The 18,746-nt window shown below is 65.8% G+C and overlaps 1 protein-coding gene across 1 annotated transcript; it reads right to left on the bottom strand.

The window, feature by feature from the left end:
- Positions 1-57: 57 nt before the first annotated feature.
- On the bottom strand, positions 58-18,274 carry ZDHHC9 (zDHHC palmitoyltransferase 9). The gene is made up of 10 exons (XM_089781683.1): positions 18,156-18,274; positions 14,859-15,124; positions 6,327-6,487; positions 5,681-5,839; positions 5,003-5,140; positions 4,853-4,899; positions 4,584-4,688; positions 4,156-4,259; positions 2,921-3,065; positions 58-2,140 (listed from the first exon to the last, which is right to left on the bottom strand). The coding sequence occupies exons 2-10, from the start codon at positions 15,023-15,025 to the stop codon at positions 2,036-2,038; spliced, it is 1,131 nt and encodes a 376-aa protein (XP_089637809.1). The 5' UTR covers positions 15,026-15,124; positions 18,156-18,274; the 3' UTR covers positions 58-2,035.
- Positions 18,275-18,746: the final 472 nt, after the last annotated feature.

Raw genomic sequence — 18,746 nt, 5'->3', positions numbered from 1 at the left:
GCCGCAGAGACGGGAGGCGACTGACAGACACAGGCAGGCAGAGACCACGGCTCAGGCTCCAGCTGATCAGGGTTCCTTCATTTGTTAAAAAAAACCACAAAAACAAACCATCCAACCGCCCAAACCCAAAGCTTCCTTCCCTGCCAAACAGAACGGACCAGACCCGGAGCCGCGGCGTTGGAGGCACCGGCTCCCCCGGCAGAGACGGACACGGCACGTTAGAAAATAGATCAGTAACAACAAAAATACAGTTTTTGCAACACGCTGAGATTTGGTCGGTAGCACGTTGGCAGGGGGAAGAGGGTTTGGCCACAGCTTCCAATGGACGGGCGGGGGCAGAGCCACGAGGGGCAGCCCCGAGCCAGCGTGGGACACGGAGAGCTCAGAGCCTGGCCGAGGGCTGGCAGTCTCCGAAGGGGCAGCCGGGCCCAGGGCGGCTCCGCTGGGTTCTCCCGTCAGGGAGGGAGGGAACAGGCTGCAGGGGACGACCCCCGGCTGGAGGGGAGGGAGGCAGCAGCTCTGAACCAGGCTGGGGAACAGTGGGAACGCCCCTGGGCCTTCTACCCTGGCCACCCCCTTGCATGAGCCGGCACCGAGCGGGGCTGAACGGCACAGGAGTCGGCCACGCGGCCAAGTGAGGGACCCTGCCTCAGCTCCCACCGGCGCTGCCCTCGGCCAGCGGGACGGGCAACGCCAGCCGCTCCCCTGCCCTGCGAGGGGGGTGCTGCCGGTCTTTCCTCCGCTGCCAGCCGAGAGCTCCGAGCTCCTGACGAACAAGCCAGGGAATATGGGGCCGGGGGAGCATGAAAGCCCCTCAGATACCCCAGTCCCCCCCCCCCCACCCAGGCCAGGGTCTCCCCCGAGGACATACAAGCTGGAGGGGAATCAGCACGCCCCTCCGTGGACTCGAGCACTCCCCATCTGGGCAGAGACCGGGAACTCCCGAGGCGGGCAGGGGACACGGGGGTGCCACGGAGGGCTCCACCTCTTCACCCCGCCCCACGTTTCTCGGGGAGGGAAGGGAAGCGCGAAGGAGAAGGCTGAGCTGCCTCCCCACAGCTCTCCCTGCCCCAGGAGTGGAGCCGGGAGCCCCCGGGGCCTGGCGCAGGCAGGGAGGAGGTGCCGCAGGTCAGGCTCGAGGGCCCTGTGCAGACGTGGGGCCCTGGAATACTGCAGCAATACTGCCTGAGCCCCGCCTGGCAACGGGCGTTCAGAGCAGCCAGGGCACGGGGGGCAGGGAGAGCTTTTCACCTTTTACTTCAATGGGGGAACGGCCTCCCAGGGAAGAGAGGAAGCCCCATTGCTTGGGGCCTGACAGGCGTCAGCAAGGCACTAGGGAGCGAATCCTGCCCAGGCCCGGAGCACAAGGCCCCAGAGGACTCTGCCCTCCCGCCGTACGATGCCCTGGTGCCCAGGCAAGGGAGCAGCGCGCTCTGCGCCTGGCACAGCTCCCAGTGAAAGGTGCACTCCCCAGGGGACGCTGCCCGCGCCTGCCTCCTCACGGGCCTCTCGCCAGCCTGCCAGTCGCTCCCAGGGCCACGGGCGACGGAAACCACCTGGGGGGGGGACGCCTGCCCGGGCGCGCCCGGCCCCGCCACCTGAACCAACACAAGAAAGCCACAGAGGGAGGGGGAGGGGGAAGGGAGAGAGACAAACACTGCCATGGTCACAGTCACCTTCCCTGCCACTCGCCGGCAGGGCAGCGGGCAGGCCGGGCGCCCGCAGGGCCGGGAGAGGCCATGCCAGAGCAAGGATGTAGCACTGAGGACCAGCTGAAGAGCCGGGAGTCCTGCCTCAGCGCGGTAGGAGGGCAGCTCACGGGGACGGGTCTCTGCCACCAACCGACACGCTCTGCTCACGCCAGACACCGCCGGCCGCAGCCTGGCGGCTCCTGTCCACGGTCGAGGTGAATAAAGACGAAAGCAAAATGGCCGTCCGGCCCCAGCAGCCTGCTTCCTGCCCGCCAGCCGGCTTCTCCGCCTCAGTCCCTCTGGCGGCGACGGGCAGAACAGAACGTTCCCCTCGGGAGCAGAGGCTAGTGCTGGGCCGGCCCATCGTCCCGGGGCGGGGCTGGGGGCGCCGAGGCCGCAGGCGGAGTCTCCTCGGGCGTCTCAGCGGGGTTCAGCGGCAGCATGGGGACCTGGGAGGAGGGAGAGGAACGGCTCGGAGCAGGCACCTGCGACAGCTCCCTCCCCGGAGCTCAGGCAGGGACGGGGCCAGCGGACACGAAGGCCCTTCCAGGGGCACTGAGCTCGGTGCCGCCTATCGCAGGCCCCCGTCATACACCGGTTTGATTGAACAGGCTCCACACCGGGCTGTGCCCCCGCCCGCGCCGGCCGAGAGGCTGTTCCTGAGCTGCCTTCCTCTGCTCCCGTGGCTGGAGGGGCTCCTGCCTGCCTTCCTTCACCCGCAGGCGGGGGAATAGCCCTCCGATTGCCCCTGCCACGAGGCCAGCAGCCCCCTCAGCCGCTGCCCTGTCCCGAGGTCACATGCCCAGCCCCACCGTGTGCCGCTGGCGGGCTGAGCGGGACCCAGCCGGCACTGCCCAGAGCCCTCACCCGGAGACGGCGCCACGGGGCAGAGAAAAGGCTCCAGAGCGAGGGAGGAGTCAGAGCAGGGCCCGGACTTTGGGGGCCCCCGTTACTGCATCCCGGCTGCAGCGAGCGCCGGCCTGGGCCAGCAACTCCCCAGACAAGGACACCTGCCTGCCGGGAGCACCAGGGGCCGCATGGACACTGCTCTGCAGCCCCCTCCGGCGAGGGCCCCCTGCCAGCGTCAGCTCTGCCGCCAGGCTCCTTCCAGGGGCCACGCTTCGCTCCCAGGAAGCTGCCTCCCCCCCCCGCCCCCGGCTGCACGTAGTGCTCAGCCCCTCCCCCCGGCGAGCGCAGGGCACCTGGCTGCGTGGGGAGGGGACACGTACCGCACTCTGCTGCGTGGGGCTGCTGCCCTGCCCTGTGCCGCTCGGCGCCTGCGCAGCGCCTGGCCCCCAGGGGCTCTTCTCCGGCACGCCGGGCCCCCGAGTGCTGCTCTCCTCCTGCGGCAAGACACCCCGTCTGTCCAGCACACTGCAAGAAACGGGGCCGCACTGAGGGAAGGAATGGCGCGGGGGCGGGGGCTGACGGCCTGGCCCGGGGGGGGGGGGGGGAGATAAGGGCACAGTCCGGCTTGGCCCGGGGCTGGGGGAGGAGGATGGGGCAGAGGGCACAGCCCGGCCGGGCCCAGGGCGGGGGGGAGGGGGGTTGTGGGGCAGAGGGCACAGCCCGGCCAAGCCCAGGGCGGGAGGGTGGGGGGGCGGAGGGCACAGCTTGGCCAGGCCCAGGGCAGGAGGGCGGGGGGGGGGCGGGGGGCACAGCCTGGCCAAGCCCAGGGCGGGAGGGTGGGGGGGTCGGAGGGCACAGCTTGGCCAGGCCCAGGGCAGGAGGGTAGGGGGGGCGGAGGGCACAGCCCGGCCGGGCCCAGGGCGGGGGGGAGGGGGGTTGTGGGGCAGAGGGCACAGCCCGGCCAAGCCCAGGGCGGGAGGGTGGGGGGGCGGGGGGCACAGCCTGGCCAAGCCCAGGGCAGGAGGGTGGGGGGGGCGGAGGGCACAGCTTGGCCAGGCCCAGGGCAGGAGGGTAGGGGGGCGGAGGGCACAGCCCGGCCGGGCCCAGGGCGGGGGGGAGGGGGGGGGGGCAGAGGGCACAGCCCGGCCAAGCCCAGGGCAGGAGGGTGGGGGGGCGGGGGGCACAGCCTGGCCAAGCCCAGGGCGGGAGGGTGGGGGGGGCGGGGGCACAGCCTGGCCAAGCCCAGGGCGGGAGGGTGGGGGGGGCGGAGGGCACAGCCCGGCCGGGCCCAGGGCGGGGGGGCGGGGGGCACAGCTTGGCCAGGCCCAGGGCGGGGGGCACAGCTTGGCCAGGCCCGCTGGTAGGACAGGAGCAAGGCTGCTGCCAGGGCAGGAGACGGCCACGGCCAGCGCCACAGGCCACGTCTGCTCTCGCCGCCTGGCTCATACAAAGAGGCTCCTCTGTCCCCGGCCAGCGCCAGGGCCGGGGGGCAGCCCCTCGCTCCGGGCAGCCCCACTGTGTAATGGGCTGGCACGGTCGGGCCCTCGGCCCCGATCCCCCACCAGGGCCCCTCCGGCCCCACGGCCACGCAGGCCTCAGGGGCTCCGGCTCCTACCTGGGGGGCAGCGGCCCGCACAGCACCTCGCAGCAGTTCTTCACAACGTTCCCGTGGCTGTAGGGGTTCTGCACCCGGTTCTTCCCGGTCCACGCCCCCTTAATCTGCAAGCAGAGACCATCCCGGGCCGGGCGTGAGGCCCCCGACGCCCTGGGGCACACGGGGCTCAGCCCCTCCTTTCCTCTGCGGGCTGATGGCGGAGGTAACGTGCCCCGGCCACACCCCCCTTCCACCCAGGACCCCTCCTGGTGCTTCCGGGGCAGGGCAGAGGCCAAAGGCCCCGGGGGGTGACTTGGGCCTCCCGGATCATGGGCAGCAGCTCAAAGGCCTCCGACCCACGGTGCATTTCTGGAGCCGGTGGCAGCAGGGACCCCACGTGCTGCCCTGGGACTCCCCCCCCCCCCCCCCCCGCGGGGACCGTCACTCACGTCTTCGTTGGTGGTCTGGTTCAGCGCCACCAGGAAGGTGTGGAACCCAGTCAGCCCCACCACCGACCACAGGGTGAAGAAGCAGATAAGCACCTCCAGGACCGTGCGCAGCCGGTTAAGGATCCAGAGCCACACGGCAGGGCCCCTACTTCCAACGGCCCTGCTTCACGGCACCCCCCCAGCACCCGGGCCTGCCCCTCCCCCATCGCCCCCCAAACGCTGCCAGGGTCTCCCCTGGCGCTATCTGCCCGCAGCACGCAAGGATATGTCCCCGGGGTCTCCTTCAGCGTGTTCAGGAAGCCGATCTTCAGGGACTCTGGGCAACAGAAACAAGAGGGTCACGCCCGGCGCTCCCCGGAGCCAGGCCCGCCCCCCAGCGTCTGTGCTGACCCGGCCCCTCCCCGCCCCCCCGGACTCACTCAGCGCCACGTAGACGATGTTGAAGGCGAAGATGTAGATGGTGAGGAGCGAGAGCGAGAGGATGAAGAGGTAGAAGTACCGGTAGTTCCGCTTCCCCACACAGTTCCCCACCCAGGGGCAGTGATGGTCGAAGCGCTCTGGGGGGGCAAGAGGGGAGCTCAGCTGCAGTGGGGGGTAGGGGGGCACCCGAGCTCTGCCCACACAACCCGCCAGTGCAGCCGGGGAAGGCCAAGCAAGGGGCTGCCCCGTCCTCTGCCTCCGCCAGCCGGAAGTGCTCGTGGGCTGTGCTGGGGCTAGCCCCGTGGGGGCAGGATCCTGGGAAGAGCATTCCTACCCCCCCGCCCCACACACGCAGGCTCCTGATCCGACCTCCCATTCAGCCCTGGCGGACGGAGCCGCCTGCGGGACGCGCTGCCCCAAACGGCTGGTGGCCGAGAACCGGGCCGAGTTCGAGGAGTTCGTTCAGCACCAACGCACGGGAGGGGGAGAAACCCTCCAGCCTCCAGCCCAATCTCGGACTCTGGGATTCGAGCCAGGCCTCCCCGGGGCAGCCCAACCCCCAGGGTCTGCCCCCAACGCAGCTGGGCTTAGCCGCTGTGGGAGCCGCCCGAGGCCCCCGGCGCTGCGCGAGGCGGGCGTGCTGGGCCGGGCCCCGCGGCTCCCCGGCTCGCGCTCACCCACGCAGTTGTCACAGATGCTGCAGTGCGAGGCGCGGGGCGGCCGGAAGATCTTGCAGGTGTAACAGTACTTCAGCTTCACGATCTGGTTGTTGATCTGGAAGTTCTTGATCCGTGGGGGCGGGCGCTGGCCCTGAGGCACCGCTCCATTGGTTGCCTCTGAAAGCAAACGCCAATCAGACGCCAGACTGGCCACCGCCTGTCGGAGAACGGTCCCGTCTCGCCGGCGCCACGCTCAGTCAGCGGCCCCGCTCGCAGCGCCGGGGGCGAGACGCCAAGGGCTCGGCGGGGAAAGGACCAGGGGCGAACCCCTGGGACGACGTCGCTGCCCAACCACCCTCCAGAAAGGGGAGAACGGCTCCGCTTGGATCTCCCTGCTCCCAGTCCTGACCAAGGCCTGGCGGGGGAGGGAGGGGAATTCCTGAGCCAAACCCAGCGCAGGAGAGGCCTCCAGACAGCCGAGGGATGGAGCAGCAGTCCAGGGCTGAGACACACGGAGGGCACCCCGCCACTCTCCAGGCACACGCCCTCCTCCGCAGGGAAGACGCCGGCCCCCCCCACCCCCGAGAGAGAAGCCAGGCCCTGGTGCACGGGGACGGGACGTGGCCTCTGGCCCGGTTCTGTGCATGGGAGCTGCTCCACTCACCGATCTCCATCTCAATGAAGGCGGCCTCGTCAGGCAGGGCTCTGGGGATCACGCCGGGGTCGCTGAAACTCGTCCGCAGGAGCATGGCCATGGCGAACAGGAACAGAACCACGGCGAAGACGGGGATGGCTGGCGACAGCTGAACCGCCAGGTAGCGACACCTGTGGAGGGAGAGCAGCGAGGAGGGGCGGGGTCATCTCCTCACGGCCAGGCCAGGCCTCGGCGCAGTTCCGTGAGGATCGCCGCGTCTCCAGCCCATCACCCGGGCATACCCCCGGGGCAGCTACCGACAGTGGTACCCTGGCGCCTCTCAGGGCAGTGCAGTCAGTTTCAGCGCAGTGACTACGCCACGCTGTGCTGACTGTTCGAGAGACGCGTCCCCCGCACGGCGGGGACTGAAGTAACTCCTCGCTGAACCGACAGTCGAATACGCTGCCAGTGCAGAAGAGCCTGCGCCTGTCAGAAGCTGGGCCAGCCCGTCCGCAGGCGCTAGCTTTCAGGTGCCCAGACAGTAACTCTCACTCATTCAGTGCTAGGCCTTTTTTTTAAACTTCAGCAGTGACCCTGCACTGCTCCGTTTCAAATGCCATCTCCGGGATTCGAGCAGACCCAAGTCTCACCACGGGGACTCCAGCGTAACACAGGTGGGGGTTTAAGATACAGTTTAAATAAAAACAGTTTTTAAAAGCCTGATTTCATCTGCCCCTCTCTATACACACCCGTCCCTCTTGGACCGACTAGCGCTCCGCCTGCCTGACCTGGACCCGGGAGTGCACAGGCTAATCACACAGCATGGGCCAAAGTCTTTCCCTTTATCGCTTTGGAGTTTGCCACCTTCCCGTTATTGAGTGTCCCTTTGTTCTTGTGCTGTGAGGCAGGGAGAGCACCGCTCCCGCCATCTCTTCTCCAGAGCCGAGGGCTCTCCCGCTGCTGGACCGGCCCCCTTCCTGGCGCCCGCTGGGACGGTCTCCTGCCACACAGGCTGCGCCTGGGCAGAGCGGAGAGCAGGGGCTGCCAGCCGGGTGCCCAGCTAGAAAGGCAGCGCCGGGCCAGCAGCAGCGCAGAAGTAAAGGGGGAATGTGAAAAGCAACACTCAGCAAACGTCACTGGCACAGCTGAGCTCGTGCCCTGTGGCCACCCTTGCAGGACGACCAGCCCCTGGCAGGGAGGGGGGCGGGAAGGAGAACCCGAGGCCCAGGCCTGTCTCCTGCTGAGGAATTGGGGGGCGGGGAAGGAGGAGGAGAGCCCGAGACCTGGCCGTCTCCCGCTGAGGGACGGAGGGGGAAGAGAGCCCATGCCTGGATGGCAGCCCCCCACTCAGCCTCCAGCAGCGACTGCCCCAGGACTGGGGGCTCCAGCTGTCCCCTTTATCACAAGCCACAGCCACGCGGGGCGGACAGCCAGAGCCGAGTGGAGAGGGGCGCCCGGCTCGCGCCTGCCCCGTGGTTTGAGACCTGCTGCTCTAGCCCGTTCGACCCCTCTTACCTGCCCCAGCGCTCGCCATCTCCCCCCTCCCCCGGTCGCACCATTCTCCTGGGAGCCCCCCGGCCCGGCAGTCCCCTGGTGGAGACGGGGCGCCCAGCACTGCTTCCCGGCATCCAACCAGCTCCGGAGCCCTCTGCCGGCCCTGCGCCCCGACCCGCCTGCGCCACGATGGCCAGGGCCCCTCCCCCAGCAATACCGTGAGCCGAGCCAGGTGAGATCCAAGTGGCCGGGCGGCGTTTTGAGCCAAAAAGGGAGAGAAGCTGGTGGTTCCACACAGCGCACCAGGCACTGGGCTCCTGATTTTCCACGGTAGGCGCTAGATGCTCTAGCGAGGCACGGAAGGGTAACCCAGTTCCTGTCCCCGACGTAGGCTTTGACCCACGACAACGGGTCCTGTGTCTGGCGGGCGACCCGCTCCCGAGAGCAGGCGCTCTGACACGTGCTCATGCAGCCCGCGGGCTGGAGGCAAATCTGGAGCGTGCCCTTCGGAGGCTGCAAACCTCCACCCACGGAAACATGCCACACGCGGGCAGTCAGGCACCTGGAGAAGTGACACGCAGACAGACGGAGCGTCATCCAGAAAGAGCTTCTTTTAACCCCCCTTTCCGGCTTGTTGCCGTATGAGGTCACCTACATCTCGCGAACGGAGACAAGTTGGACAGATCTGCCCGCCGCAGCAGGACAGGCACCGTTCGCCACGGACACCCCTCAGCCACAATCTAACTGGAAAATCAGCGGGATTATTCCAGCCACAGGAACAACCTCCCGTCACGCATGAAACACGGCAAACGAACCACGCCTCAGAAGGGCCACCCCGCTGAAAGTCTGAGCCCTAAAGGGAGCCACATGCAAACGCCACTTACTGTGGCGACACACGCGACGCGTTCACCCCAAGACAAGCTTCTGTCTAGAAGCACTTTGGGATCCAGCCAGCCCTTCCCCCGGAGACAGGCCTGCGTGTCTGCAACGGGCGTGTGGTCAGACGGGTGCAGGAAGAGGGGTGCTAAGGACACCGCGTCCCCCAGCCTTGAACCAGTAGAGCGCGCCATGCACGAGCCCAGAGACCGGGCGAGATTAACTAAGGGTGCGAACGTCTAACCGGTTAGTCGGTAAGCAGCGTAGCCATGGTAGCGGCAGAGGAAGCACAGGTCAGCCGTGGCTACACTGCGTCTGGCGCACGCGGCATTCACGCGCGGGTCTGGACAACCCCGAGCATCTTCCTGTGCGGTGGGGTTTGTCCATCTCCCCCCTCGCGCCGGGAGGGCCAGGGTGCTGCCATGCCGCCCCCAGGATCAGAAATTCCACACTGTGATTTGCCTCCCCAGGCCTGTGGAGTATTTGGAAGTTTGACGTGGTAGGGACGGGTACCAGGCTGGGATCGTTCAGGGCGTCTGATCAGAGCAAGAGGGGTCCCGAGCACACAGTACCTTCAGAGTCCACGGCCCACTTCGCCACCAAGCCCGTCTTCCTCGGGCACAACGCTTCTCCCTGAGGCCTCCTCCCTCAACTTCCTGCTGGAGATCCACCCCAGCTCCCCGCGGCCCACGCTCCTGTCGCGTGCTCTCGGGAGTCCGAACAGTGAAGAACTGGCTCCTGAGCCAGACGATCCGTTGGCGTCGGAAAGGCCTCAGACCACGGAGCCGCTCTAGGACGCACGAGGGGGCTGCAACCGTGACAAAGGCCAGTGACGCCACCAGACCCTGGAAGCGCCCCGCTTCTTTGTCTGTCATGGGGCTGGCAGAGCATGGACCTTGCTGGCAAGTGCTTGTAGTCAGTCTTCCATGGGGTTGCTTAGACATGCGGCCTGGTGGTTCCCCACTTTACCGTCGGCGGCCAGGCCTGCGTTGTGAGGGACAGGACTGCCGAGACCCGTCTAACCTGGCTAGCCCAGGCCTGGCCAGGACAGCCATGTCGCCCACGTGCGTACCGTCTGCAGAACGAGGTCTACCGGCCTCTTGAAAGCGCCTACCGCCCAGGAGGGCTGCAGGGCAGGATTCTTACCGGATGTAAACCAAAGGGCAGGGGACAAGCAGGATCCCGGTGCCCAAGATACGTCAGCATCCGTTGGGAAACGCAAGGCAGTTCTGTGACGGGCCGCTCCCAGACTCCCCAGCAGCTGCTCTTTCCTTGGCGTTGCAGGCGGGCTGCATTGATCTTTCCAAAGAGAAGCCGTGCAGGAGCGTCCTGCGCCGTCTCGCTGTGGCACAACACAAAGGGCTTCTCCATTCGGCGCGCAGCTCTTCCACCTTCGCAGGCCAGCACTGCCCATATTCTGCAGGGGGGCCAGGGAGCCTCCCGGGCACACGGGCACAGTGCCAGCGCGATACGGTGCCACGCCACCGGGCTGGGCCAGGACGAGAACACAACAGGGAGCGAGTCAAGTGCTTCTGGCGTCAGGGGAAACACCTCTCCCACCTGCCTGGCTTAGATGTCTGGGTCGGAGTCTGGGGGCCCAAGTCAGGGGCCCGAGGCGAACAGGCACGAAGAGCTCCTTGCAGACGTCCCCGGCCTGTAAGATCCACACAGCGTGTCTGAGCTTTGGGTTTTCCTCTGCTCTCTGGCCGCTGGGCCTCAGGGCCACCCTCTCTCGCTGCCTCAAACGACCCCTGCCTTGGGCCAGTAACTTGTGTTCTGAGCTAGGCAGCAGGGACTGCTCCCACTCTCTCGGCTGCCGCCCAGGTAGGCCTCCCTCGGCGGGCAGGGCACCTAGCTGGTTTCCTTTGGGGCCTGCACTGCACTCAGCTCACGGGCTGGGTCCTTGCCCGCCCCACGTTTCACAAAGCAGAGCTGGGCTCGGCTGGCCGAGCAGGGGCTGGAAAGATTGGGGCGGAACAGGAGGCGGACGAGGGAATCTGCCCAGCAAAGGGGAGCGAGGAAGCCGCTGGTCCCAGAGCCTGCTCAAAGGCAGCACGTTCCTCCCTCTCCTCCGGCAGGGTCTGAAAGCGCCTGGCGGGGGGCTGGCTCCGCGTTTCCCTGCTGACTCGGCCTGCAGCAGCTTGCACTGCGCTTTCATCAGACAGCGAATGCAGCGTGCGCCCTGACTGGACAGGTCCTCCGGCGGGACCGGGATCAGGGCACCGGGCTTCTTGAATTCCACCGCCCTGGCAGCCGCGTTTGTCGTGTGCGCAGGGGGAAGGGCTTTGGGATACTAGGATACGGTACCCCCAGGGCTCCTCGCCGGGGGAGGGATGTTAAACAGCGGGGGGGGTGTTGGTAAATGTAACTGCTGACATTTTCAGTGGTTACATATCTACACCCGGGGCGCAGGCGGCTCCCTGGGAGCTGGCGCTTAAAAGGCAGCTCCTGCCTGCTCCTCCATGCAGCTGCCTCTGATGCAGAGGCAGCAGCACCACGTGGGGGACCCCTGCATGTAACTGTGAAGGTTAAGCCATGAGCCCAGGCCATTAATGAGAAATTGACAAATCTTTCAGAGGTAGCTTCAAGAAACCTACCCAGGCAATTTAAAAAAAAAAAAAAAAAAAAAGAGGGACACACCAACGTCTGAAAGAGACTTCAGCAGCCAGATCATACGTGACCACGACCAACAGCGGAGTTCAACAGAAACTGTCAACAGCTACAGTTCGTTCCTGAGAGAGAACAATCAACAGCACAAACGCTCCAGGACAGGTCTCAAGGACGCCGCCCCATGACAGCCGCTGCTCCGGCAAACGGACAGTCTGACGACTGGGTCGGTAGCATTCAGGCAACGTAGTCAGAAAAGCAGGACAATTCAGAGACACAGGCTGATCCCTAGCGAACTTCCAAGACAGCGCAGCAGTGCGTACACACTAGACTCCGAGCAGCTTTTAAATGACTGCCTATTAAGTGGGATGGCCTTTTACTGCTGTATTCTGAAAAGGATAAATACAAGGGCACCGTTTGCCTTTCTCCACCTCTTTGTGCATTTGCATACATCTCATTTCTAGGGATGTTAAAATCAGATTCATCACCTAATCGAATAGTTGACGGAATTTCCATCGACTATTCGATTGGTCGATAAGGGCGCTTCTGCTTTGAAACGTAGCAAGAGCTCGGCAGGGGCTCTAGGGCCTTTCAAAGACAAACGCCAGGGGAGCCTGGGCCAGCCAGGGGACTGGCTCCATGCACAAGGGCCCCAGGGGGACATTTCAAGGGTGGAACGCTGCCGCTGCGCCCTGCCCCCTCCCACGGAGCTGGAGGGGAAACGGCTTTTAAGCCACCTCCCGCCAGGATCCTTTCCCCCCCCCCCCCCCCTGCCTCTTTCTGATAGGGGCAGCAAGGGGGGGAAAACGACTAGTCGATTAGTCGCTCACATCCCTACTCATCCCCCCCTTTTTTGAATTCAGCGGCTCTCTCTGTTCAGGATCCCCACGCCCCCGTCTCTGAACACGCTGCCATGGCCTGTGACGCAGAGAGCTGGCCTCCGGCGCGGGGCTCAGGCTCTCTGTGCCGTTCCGCCCGCCATCCCTTCGTGGCGAGCGAGCGGAGATTTGCACGGAGCTGCTTGCCGTGACAATCAGGTCACTGCCCGGGGCGTGGCAGCGAGCCCTTCCGTCGCTGCAGCGCAATTTCCCAGGCGCACCGCGGGCAGCCCAAAGGCCGGGCTCCTCTCCCATTCCAGACAGGACGCTCCGGGGCCTCGGAGCGGGAGGATGCCGAGAACGTTTGTCACCGCAAGCCGGGGCGATCGGGCCCCAGGCCACCTGCGCGGAGACCTGGCAAGACAGCAGCACTGGGGACCCAACCCCCCGGGGGAGGGGGACACATTCAAACGGAGCCGGGCTGCTGCAGGCGGAGGCCTTAGGGAGCCCGGGGCTCTGGCCCTGCCCGGGGACAGCCTGCGGGACAAAGGCCGGGAGCACTGCAGGCTCACGGCAGCAGCTGACACTTCCCCATTCCAGGCATTCCCAGGGCTCGCTCACCTCCTGGGAAGGTGTGGCCGGAGGAATGCTTGAGCTGAATGACACAGGCACCCAAAACACCCCCGCCCCCCCCCCCCCCCTTCGCTAGCCTGGGCCTGGTCCGGAGGCTAGAAAAGCCACTTGCAGTGACTCAGCCCCCTCTTCAACACAACTCGGGGCATTTCCTTCAGCACCCGTGCACAGGCAGTCGCGGACTGAACCCTCGGGAGCTCTGTCTCATGGGTTCTCTTGATGGGGAGGGACACCGGGACCTCAGGACCTCTGCTCACCTCCTCGGGGGCGGGGCGGGGAGGGAATCACACCTCTTACCACATACTCGAGCCGGGGTCTCAACCCGCGGCCGATAACAGCGGCTGCCTGCCGCGTGTGGGGCGGAGGAACGCGGCTTCCACCCCAAGAGCAGCACCGTGGACACACTCATGTCCCTGCTCCGGGAGGGCAGGAGGTCACGGGGCAGAAATGAACCCCGAGAGGGGGGGACGCTGGCCCGGGGACAGAGCCAGGCCTCCCCCGGATGCCAGGCAAAGCAGGAAAGCCAGTTTCCCAGGTCGAGCAGGTCTATGCCCTGACATTAACCCCTTTGGTGCTACTGCTAAGACCTGGCACATCTCTCGCCAGACGTTCCAGAGAGGCTATTCAACACGGACGTGGTCTGAGCCGTAGGCTTTATCCAGAGCAGGGGCGGGGACCCTTCTGGGTCGGGGGCCACTCACCCCCAGAAAAATCAGTCGGGGGCCACGGAAAAAATCCCTCACTATGGCCCCCGACAGAGAAGGAAAGAGTCCCCCCCCCCCCCCCGGATTCCTCTTGCACACAAGAGCCAGGGGGGCCCAGCCTGGCAGATCTTGTGCGCTCCAGCCCCCAGGGCAACAGCAGGGGGGCTGGAGCACCAGCATGGGCTCCCCAAACTCTGATGGGGGGCCCTGAGCCCCGGGGGCCGGATCCAGGCAAGCCGAGGGCCGCGTCCAGCCCCCGAGCCTGAAGCTCCCCACCCGACCTAGAGGAGCGAGGCTGATCCAGGCAGGAAGTAGTCAAACCGTAACTGGGGCGATTGGTCTAGGCCAGCGAGGCGAGCAAGCCACAAAGTCTGGGGTTACCAGAGCGGCCGTTTAGTTTGACAAACACCGTATCCCATTGGCAGAAACAGGCAGGTTTTCGAAGCTGCGACATTTGCTTAGATTGCAGACGCAAGAGAGGTCCCGTTCCTCTGCTTCCCAAGGCACACGCTGGCCTGCCAGCCCATCACATAACCCAGAGCCCCGGTGTCCCGCACGCGTGGTAGCCGCAGGGGGCCGTCTGGCCGACTGAGCGGAGCACGGCGGCTCACAAAACGATTGACAGTTTCAGAATAACGTGGCTAGTTCGCGATAGCAGCAGCTACCGTAGTGGCTACTGCTTCAGAGCTGCTTGGACACCGCGGGCCTCGAGTACCCGTCAGGGCAACCAGGCCCCTGCCAGCATCACAAATGCCCAGGAGGGGAGGCTCAGTGGAGCTGGTCCCCCTGAAAGGCAGCTGAAAACGAGCCCTCAAGAGACGGCAGAGCGCCACTAACAAACTGAGCTTCCTCTAAGTCGCCTTCCCCGACGCAGGCCCCTCAAGAGCGACTTTTACTCCACTCCTAGGAGCCACGATCCATATTGGCCAACAAGGCGGTACCTCCAGCAACCCGCTCCACCCACCCCATCCAGGCGGGGAGGGCGAAGGGCGAAGCCTCGTCTTATGCTGGTTTAAGCAAGAGCCGGTTTCAAACCAGCAACTTGCGTGTGCTCGTCCTACGCGTAAGAGGAACAACCACAGTGACACGGCGTCATGCGGGACCAATGACACAACCCCGACGAGCCCAAAGCCTCGCATGCTTACTGGCTCTTTCCAAATGGCGTCATGTGACTCAGTCACATCTCAAAGGCATTTCTGGTTCCAGGGAGGAACACAGCAGGGGCCCTGAAAAACCTGTATTTTCATTTGGTGACCCACCCCACAGATCCCAATACACTCGCCAACCAGAATCAGAACCTGAGGCCGACAAGAAATTCCTTCATGCCGGAAGCCAAATCCCAAGCCTCATGCCCCTTGGGGGGGGGGGGCAAATTCTATCCCTCACCCTCAGCCCCACGAGCCCCCCCACAAGCAGCCCCCCAAACTCACTCAAAAGCAAAGAAGAGGGCGCAGGTGCCGAGAATTAAGAAGAGCGTCAGGTAGAAGATGCCCTTCTGCCGGGCCATCATGATGCGACCGTCGCAACAGAAGGTGTTCCTGCCCGGCAGCTTCTCCCATTTCCGCATCACCTTCTTCCTCACCACCATCACCGACATGACTGCTCCTTCACAGGGCGTAGGGCGACCACGCGACGTCCAGCCTCTGCTCCACCCGCGCTGCCAAATGCAGCATCATCAGGAGCCCAGCCACGGCCACTAGAGAGATCAGAGACAAGGCCATCACCACGGGCTCGGAGGCTAGGCAGCAATGCCCCCCACGGCACGTGGCTCTGGAGCTGCCCAATTTGCAAAGAGGCACAAGATTCTTCCCGCCCTCTCGGATCCAGCTCCTCCACACCCCTGCGGCTCTCCAGTCAGGCACTGCCAGCCTTGCCCAGCGGGGAGCCGACGGTGTCTGTAGCTCAGGAGTTCCGCCTTTAGATCCTCCCTCAGGAGAGCCCGACTCACAGCATCTCTCTCTAGAGAAATCTCACACGTTGTCTGGGTACTCACATTGCCCCACCCCACAGCACATGTCCCACTCAGGGCAGTGACGTGGGGATGGATTATCCCCATTCCAGAGGCAGAGAACTGAGTCACAGACTAATTAAGTCACATGCCTGTGGCCATGCCGGAAATGTGTGACAGGGCCAGGAATAGAACCCAGGTCTCCTGAGTCCACCTTCCTGGCCCCAATCATCAAGCCATCAGTCCCCTTCTCACAGCTGTGGAACTCACATTACCCCTCAAAGCCCCAGGTGCAGAGGCAGGATTAGAACCCAGGTCCCTGACTCCCCCTTTGTGAGCCCTACCCAGCAGCCCACACCACTTACGCATTCCAGTCTGGGATGGATTTCCTGGTCCCTCTGACCCCTCCAAGAGGCTCAGACACTACAAAGTTAGACCTTGATTTACGCATGGGAAATCCTAGATTCATGCAGCCAAGGCCCTCGCCCAGTTCCCTTCCCACCGCTGCTCCCGTAACTATCCACAACTGGCTAAAACCGGCTCTCAAACTGGGGGCCGAGACCCCAGAGTGGGTCATAGCCCCGTTTCAATGGGATTGGCAGGCTGGGGTTAGAGCTGATGGAGCCGAGGCCAGAGCCCCACCATCTCCAGCCCCGGGCAGTGAGGTTCAGGTCACAGGCCCCTCCACGGGGGCTGAGACTCGAGATGTGACAGTGGAGTCGATTAACCGCTAAGCAGAAGCGTAGAGGTTAATGCTACAGACTACACGCACTCCCCCCTCACCAGCAAAGGTTTTAGCAGGCTGGCCAGCAGGCCGGCTCAGTCCTGGCTCACGCCAGATCCGGGACCTGCCCCTGCTGCGGCTCTGCACTGAAAGCGTATTAGGAGCCAGGTGGGCAGACAGCCCGGCCCAGTTCCAGCGAGTCCTGGGTCCAGGAGCTCAGCCCCACCCCCGGACAAGGGCTGCTGTCACCCTGCGCTGCTGCCTCTATGAGAGGAGCTGGTTTTTAAACTGCCCCCCCTCATAGACCAGCTCCTGCCTGGCACCTCTGATAGAGGCAGCAGTGCGGGGGGGGCGGGGGCTCCCCGGGAGCGAGGCCAGAGCGCACAGGTTGCCGGCCCCGCCCCCGGGGCTAAAGGACAGTCAAGTAAACCGACAAGAATTCGTGAGGTTAATCGACTATTCGGTTAACCGACATCTGACATCCCTAGCCGAAACCCTTGGGCTCGAGCTTCGCCCTGCCCCCCAAAACCGACGGTGGCAGGGATAGGCAGGCTCAGGCGTCAGCTCCCCCTCCCCCGGGTTGCGCGGTAAGTTTTACTGTCAGGAGGTGTTGCAGAGCAATGAGGTTTGAGCACACAGGGCCAGAGATGCGGGGGAATAAAGACAGGCCTGCCCTGTATCTGGGCCGACTGCAGTCACAACGGTTTGCACACTGACTCAAAGAGATCTGCTTGGCCTGTCCAGTCTTCCCTCACCGCTTGCTTTTCTAGCCCATGGGCACCTCACTGGGGACCTCCCGGAGCCTGCAGGAGACAAGCCGCCCAAGGCCGCAGGGTAGCCACATGGCCTCGTGGCGTGCAGGGCACTGGACTGCGCCTCGGGCGCTCTGTGGCAGATGGATAGCGACGCCGAGGGGAGGTTTCCAGGCCAATGCGACGAGGACACACCGGCACGGCACCTCCTCTTTCCAAACCAGCATTACCACACAAGACAGCCTCGCAAAGGACGTTCGGGGGGTGCCTGCAGCACGCGGGAGCGGATTCATTCCCTGCCTCTCGGGAGAAGGATCCGAGCAGAGTAACTCGGAGGGGCTGGCCAGCCGAAGCGTCTCACCTCAGTAACAAGCCGCTTCCGCACTGGACTCCTCTCTACCTGGCGACCCCGCGGGCAATCTGGCCAGGGACAGGCGGCGGCAGAGAACCCGCTAACAAAAAGCTGCCATGGCCAGGCGTCAGGTCCCACCCGCCCGCTAAGGGAAGGGAAGGGAGCGCTTCCGGACTCTCCCAGAGCATCAGCAGGCCCCCTGCTCACAATGCACGGTCCCCCTGCACCCGGGGGTGGGGCTTTGCAAAGGGAAGCTGGAGATGCAGCGCAGGGATGAAGCCATTCGTGTAGCTGTGTCACACGTGGGCTCGGCATGCCTGCGGATCCCCCGGCAGACAAAAACAAAGGGAGGGGACCAACAGCAGCCGAACGCACCGCCCTGGCCGGGCGAGGGGAACACAAGGGGAGGCTGCCTGGCCCCGCGGCTCCCGCACAGCCCGGGCGCCTCTCCCACCGCCCGCCAGCCCGGCCCGGCGCCCAGGGAGCGCAGGAGAGGGGCGGGCAGCGCGCCCCGCGCAGCGGAGCACAAGGGGGAACCGGGCACCCCGGGACTCGCAGCAAAGGCCCCAAACCGAGCCCCCCCCGGGCCGAGCCCCCCCCCGGGCCGAGCGCCCCCCCCCGGGCTGAGTACCCCGGGGCTGGGCCCCCCCCCCCCGAGCCGAGCACCCCGGGGCTCGCAGCAATGGCCCCAAACCGAGCCCCCCCCCCGGGCCGAGCCCCCCCCCGGGCTGAGTACCCCGGGGCTGGGCCCCCCCCCGAGCCGAGCCCGCCCCCGAGCCGAGCGCCCCGGGGCTGGGCCCCTGCACCCGGCAAGGCGGCTCCATCCCCGGGATGCGGCCCCGGCTCCGCAGCCAGGGCCAATTCGGACCCCCCCGACTCGGCCCCCGCCCCCCGCCGTGACCCCCGAACCGGGCCCCCCCCAGCGAATCCCTGACCCCGCCCGGCCCCCACCTGGCGGCCGCTCCCGCAGCCGGCTCCGCAGGCCGGGCCGGGCCGGGCCTCTTGCTCCCTCCGGCTCCCGGACTCCGGGGAGCCGCCCAGCTCGGGTGGGGCGCGACAGCGGCGGCGACTGCCATTGGCTCAGTCCTATACGAGGCCCCGCCCCTAACCTCTGCAGCGCATTCCTATTGGCTGAGGCGTGTGTCACTCTCACCGCCGCCCCGCTCCTACCTCACTGGGTCCTAGCGCCAGAAGGGCCTAGGGACGGGGGTGCGGCCCAGGGGCCGGGCAGGGGGGCCCAGGACGCACGGCGTGGCGATGCGGGAGCCACGGCAGGGCTCGGAGGGGGGCCAGCGCCCGGGGCGCAGGGAGCGGGCCCTGGCTTTAGGGGAGCACAGGGCAGGGAAGGGGGCTCCGGGCCCAGCTGGTGCAGGATGGGGCACAGGGGGCAGGAAAAGTTGCCCCCCCGCCAGGACTGGCCTGGGGTCTCCAGGAACTTTAGTTAAAGATTCTGTCCTGTGATTAACTCTCCGGGAGTGGGTCCAAGCAAAACTGGGAACCCTTGGGGCAGGGTCTGGGCAGCGCTAGTGGACGGCAGGCAGA

The sequence above is a fragment of the Pelodiscus sinensis genome, chromosome 13 (genome assembly GCF_052426305.1).
Source record: "Pelodiscus sinensis isolate ZL-2025 chromosome 13, ASM5242630v1, whole genome shotgun sequence".
Taxonomy (NCBI): Eukaryota; Metazoa; Chordata; order Testudines; family Trionychidae; genus Pelodiscus; species Pelodiscus sinensis.
The sequence above is the reverse complement of the archived record's forward strand: the minus strand, read 5'-3'. Positions and strand labels throughout refer to the sequence as shown.

Excerpts from the sequence above, each read along its gene's own strand:
- ZDHHC9 (XM_089781683.1), bottom strand. The coding sequence starts at position 15,025 with ATGTCGGTGATGGTGGTGAGGAAGAAGGTGATGCGGAAATGGGAGAAG. Across the intron at positions 5,840-6,326 it reads CTTCATTGAGATGGAGATCG|AGGCAACCAATGGAGCGGTG; the intron begins GTGAGTGGAGCA and ends GTTTGCTTTCAG. Across the intron at positions 5,141-5,680 it reads CATCTGTGACAACTGCGTGG|AGCGCTTCGACCATCACTGC; the intron begins GTGAGCGCGAGC and ends TTGCCCCCCCAG.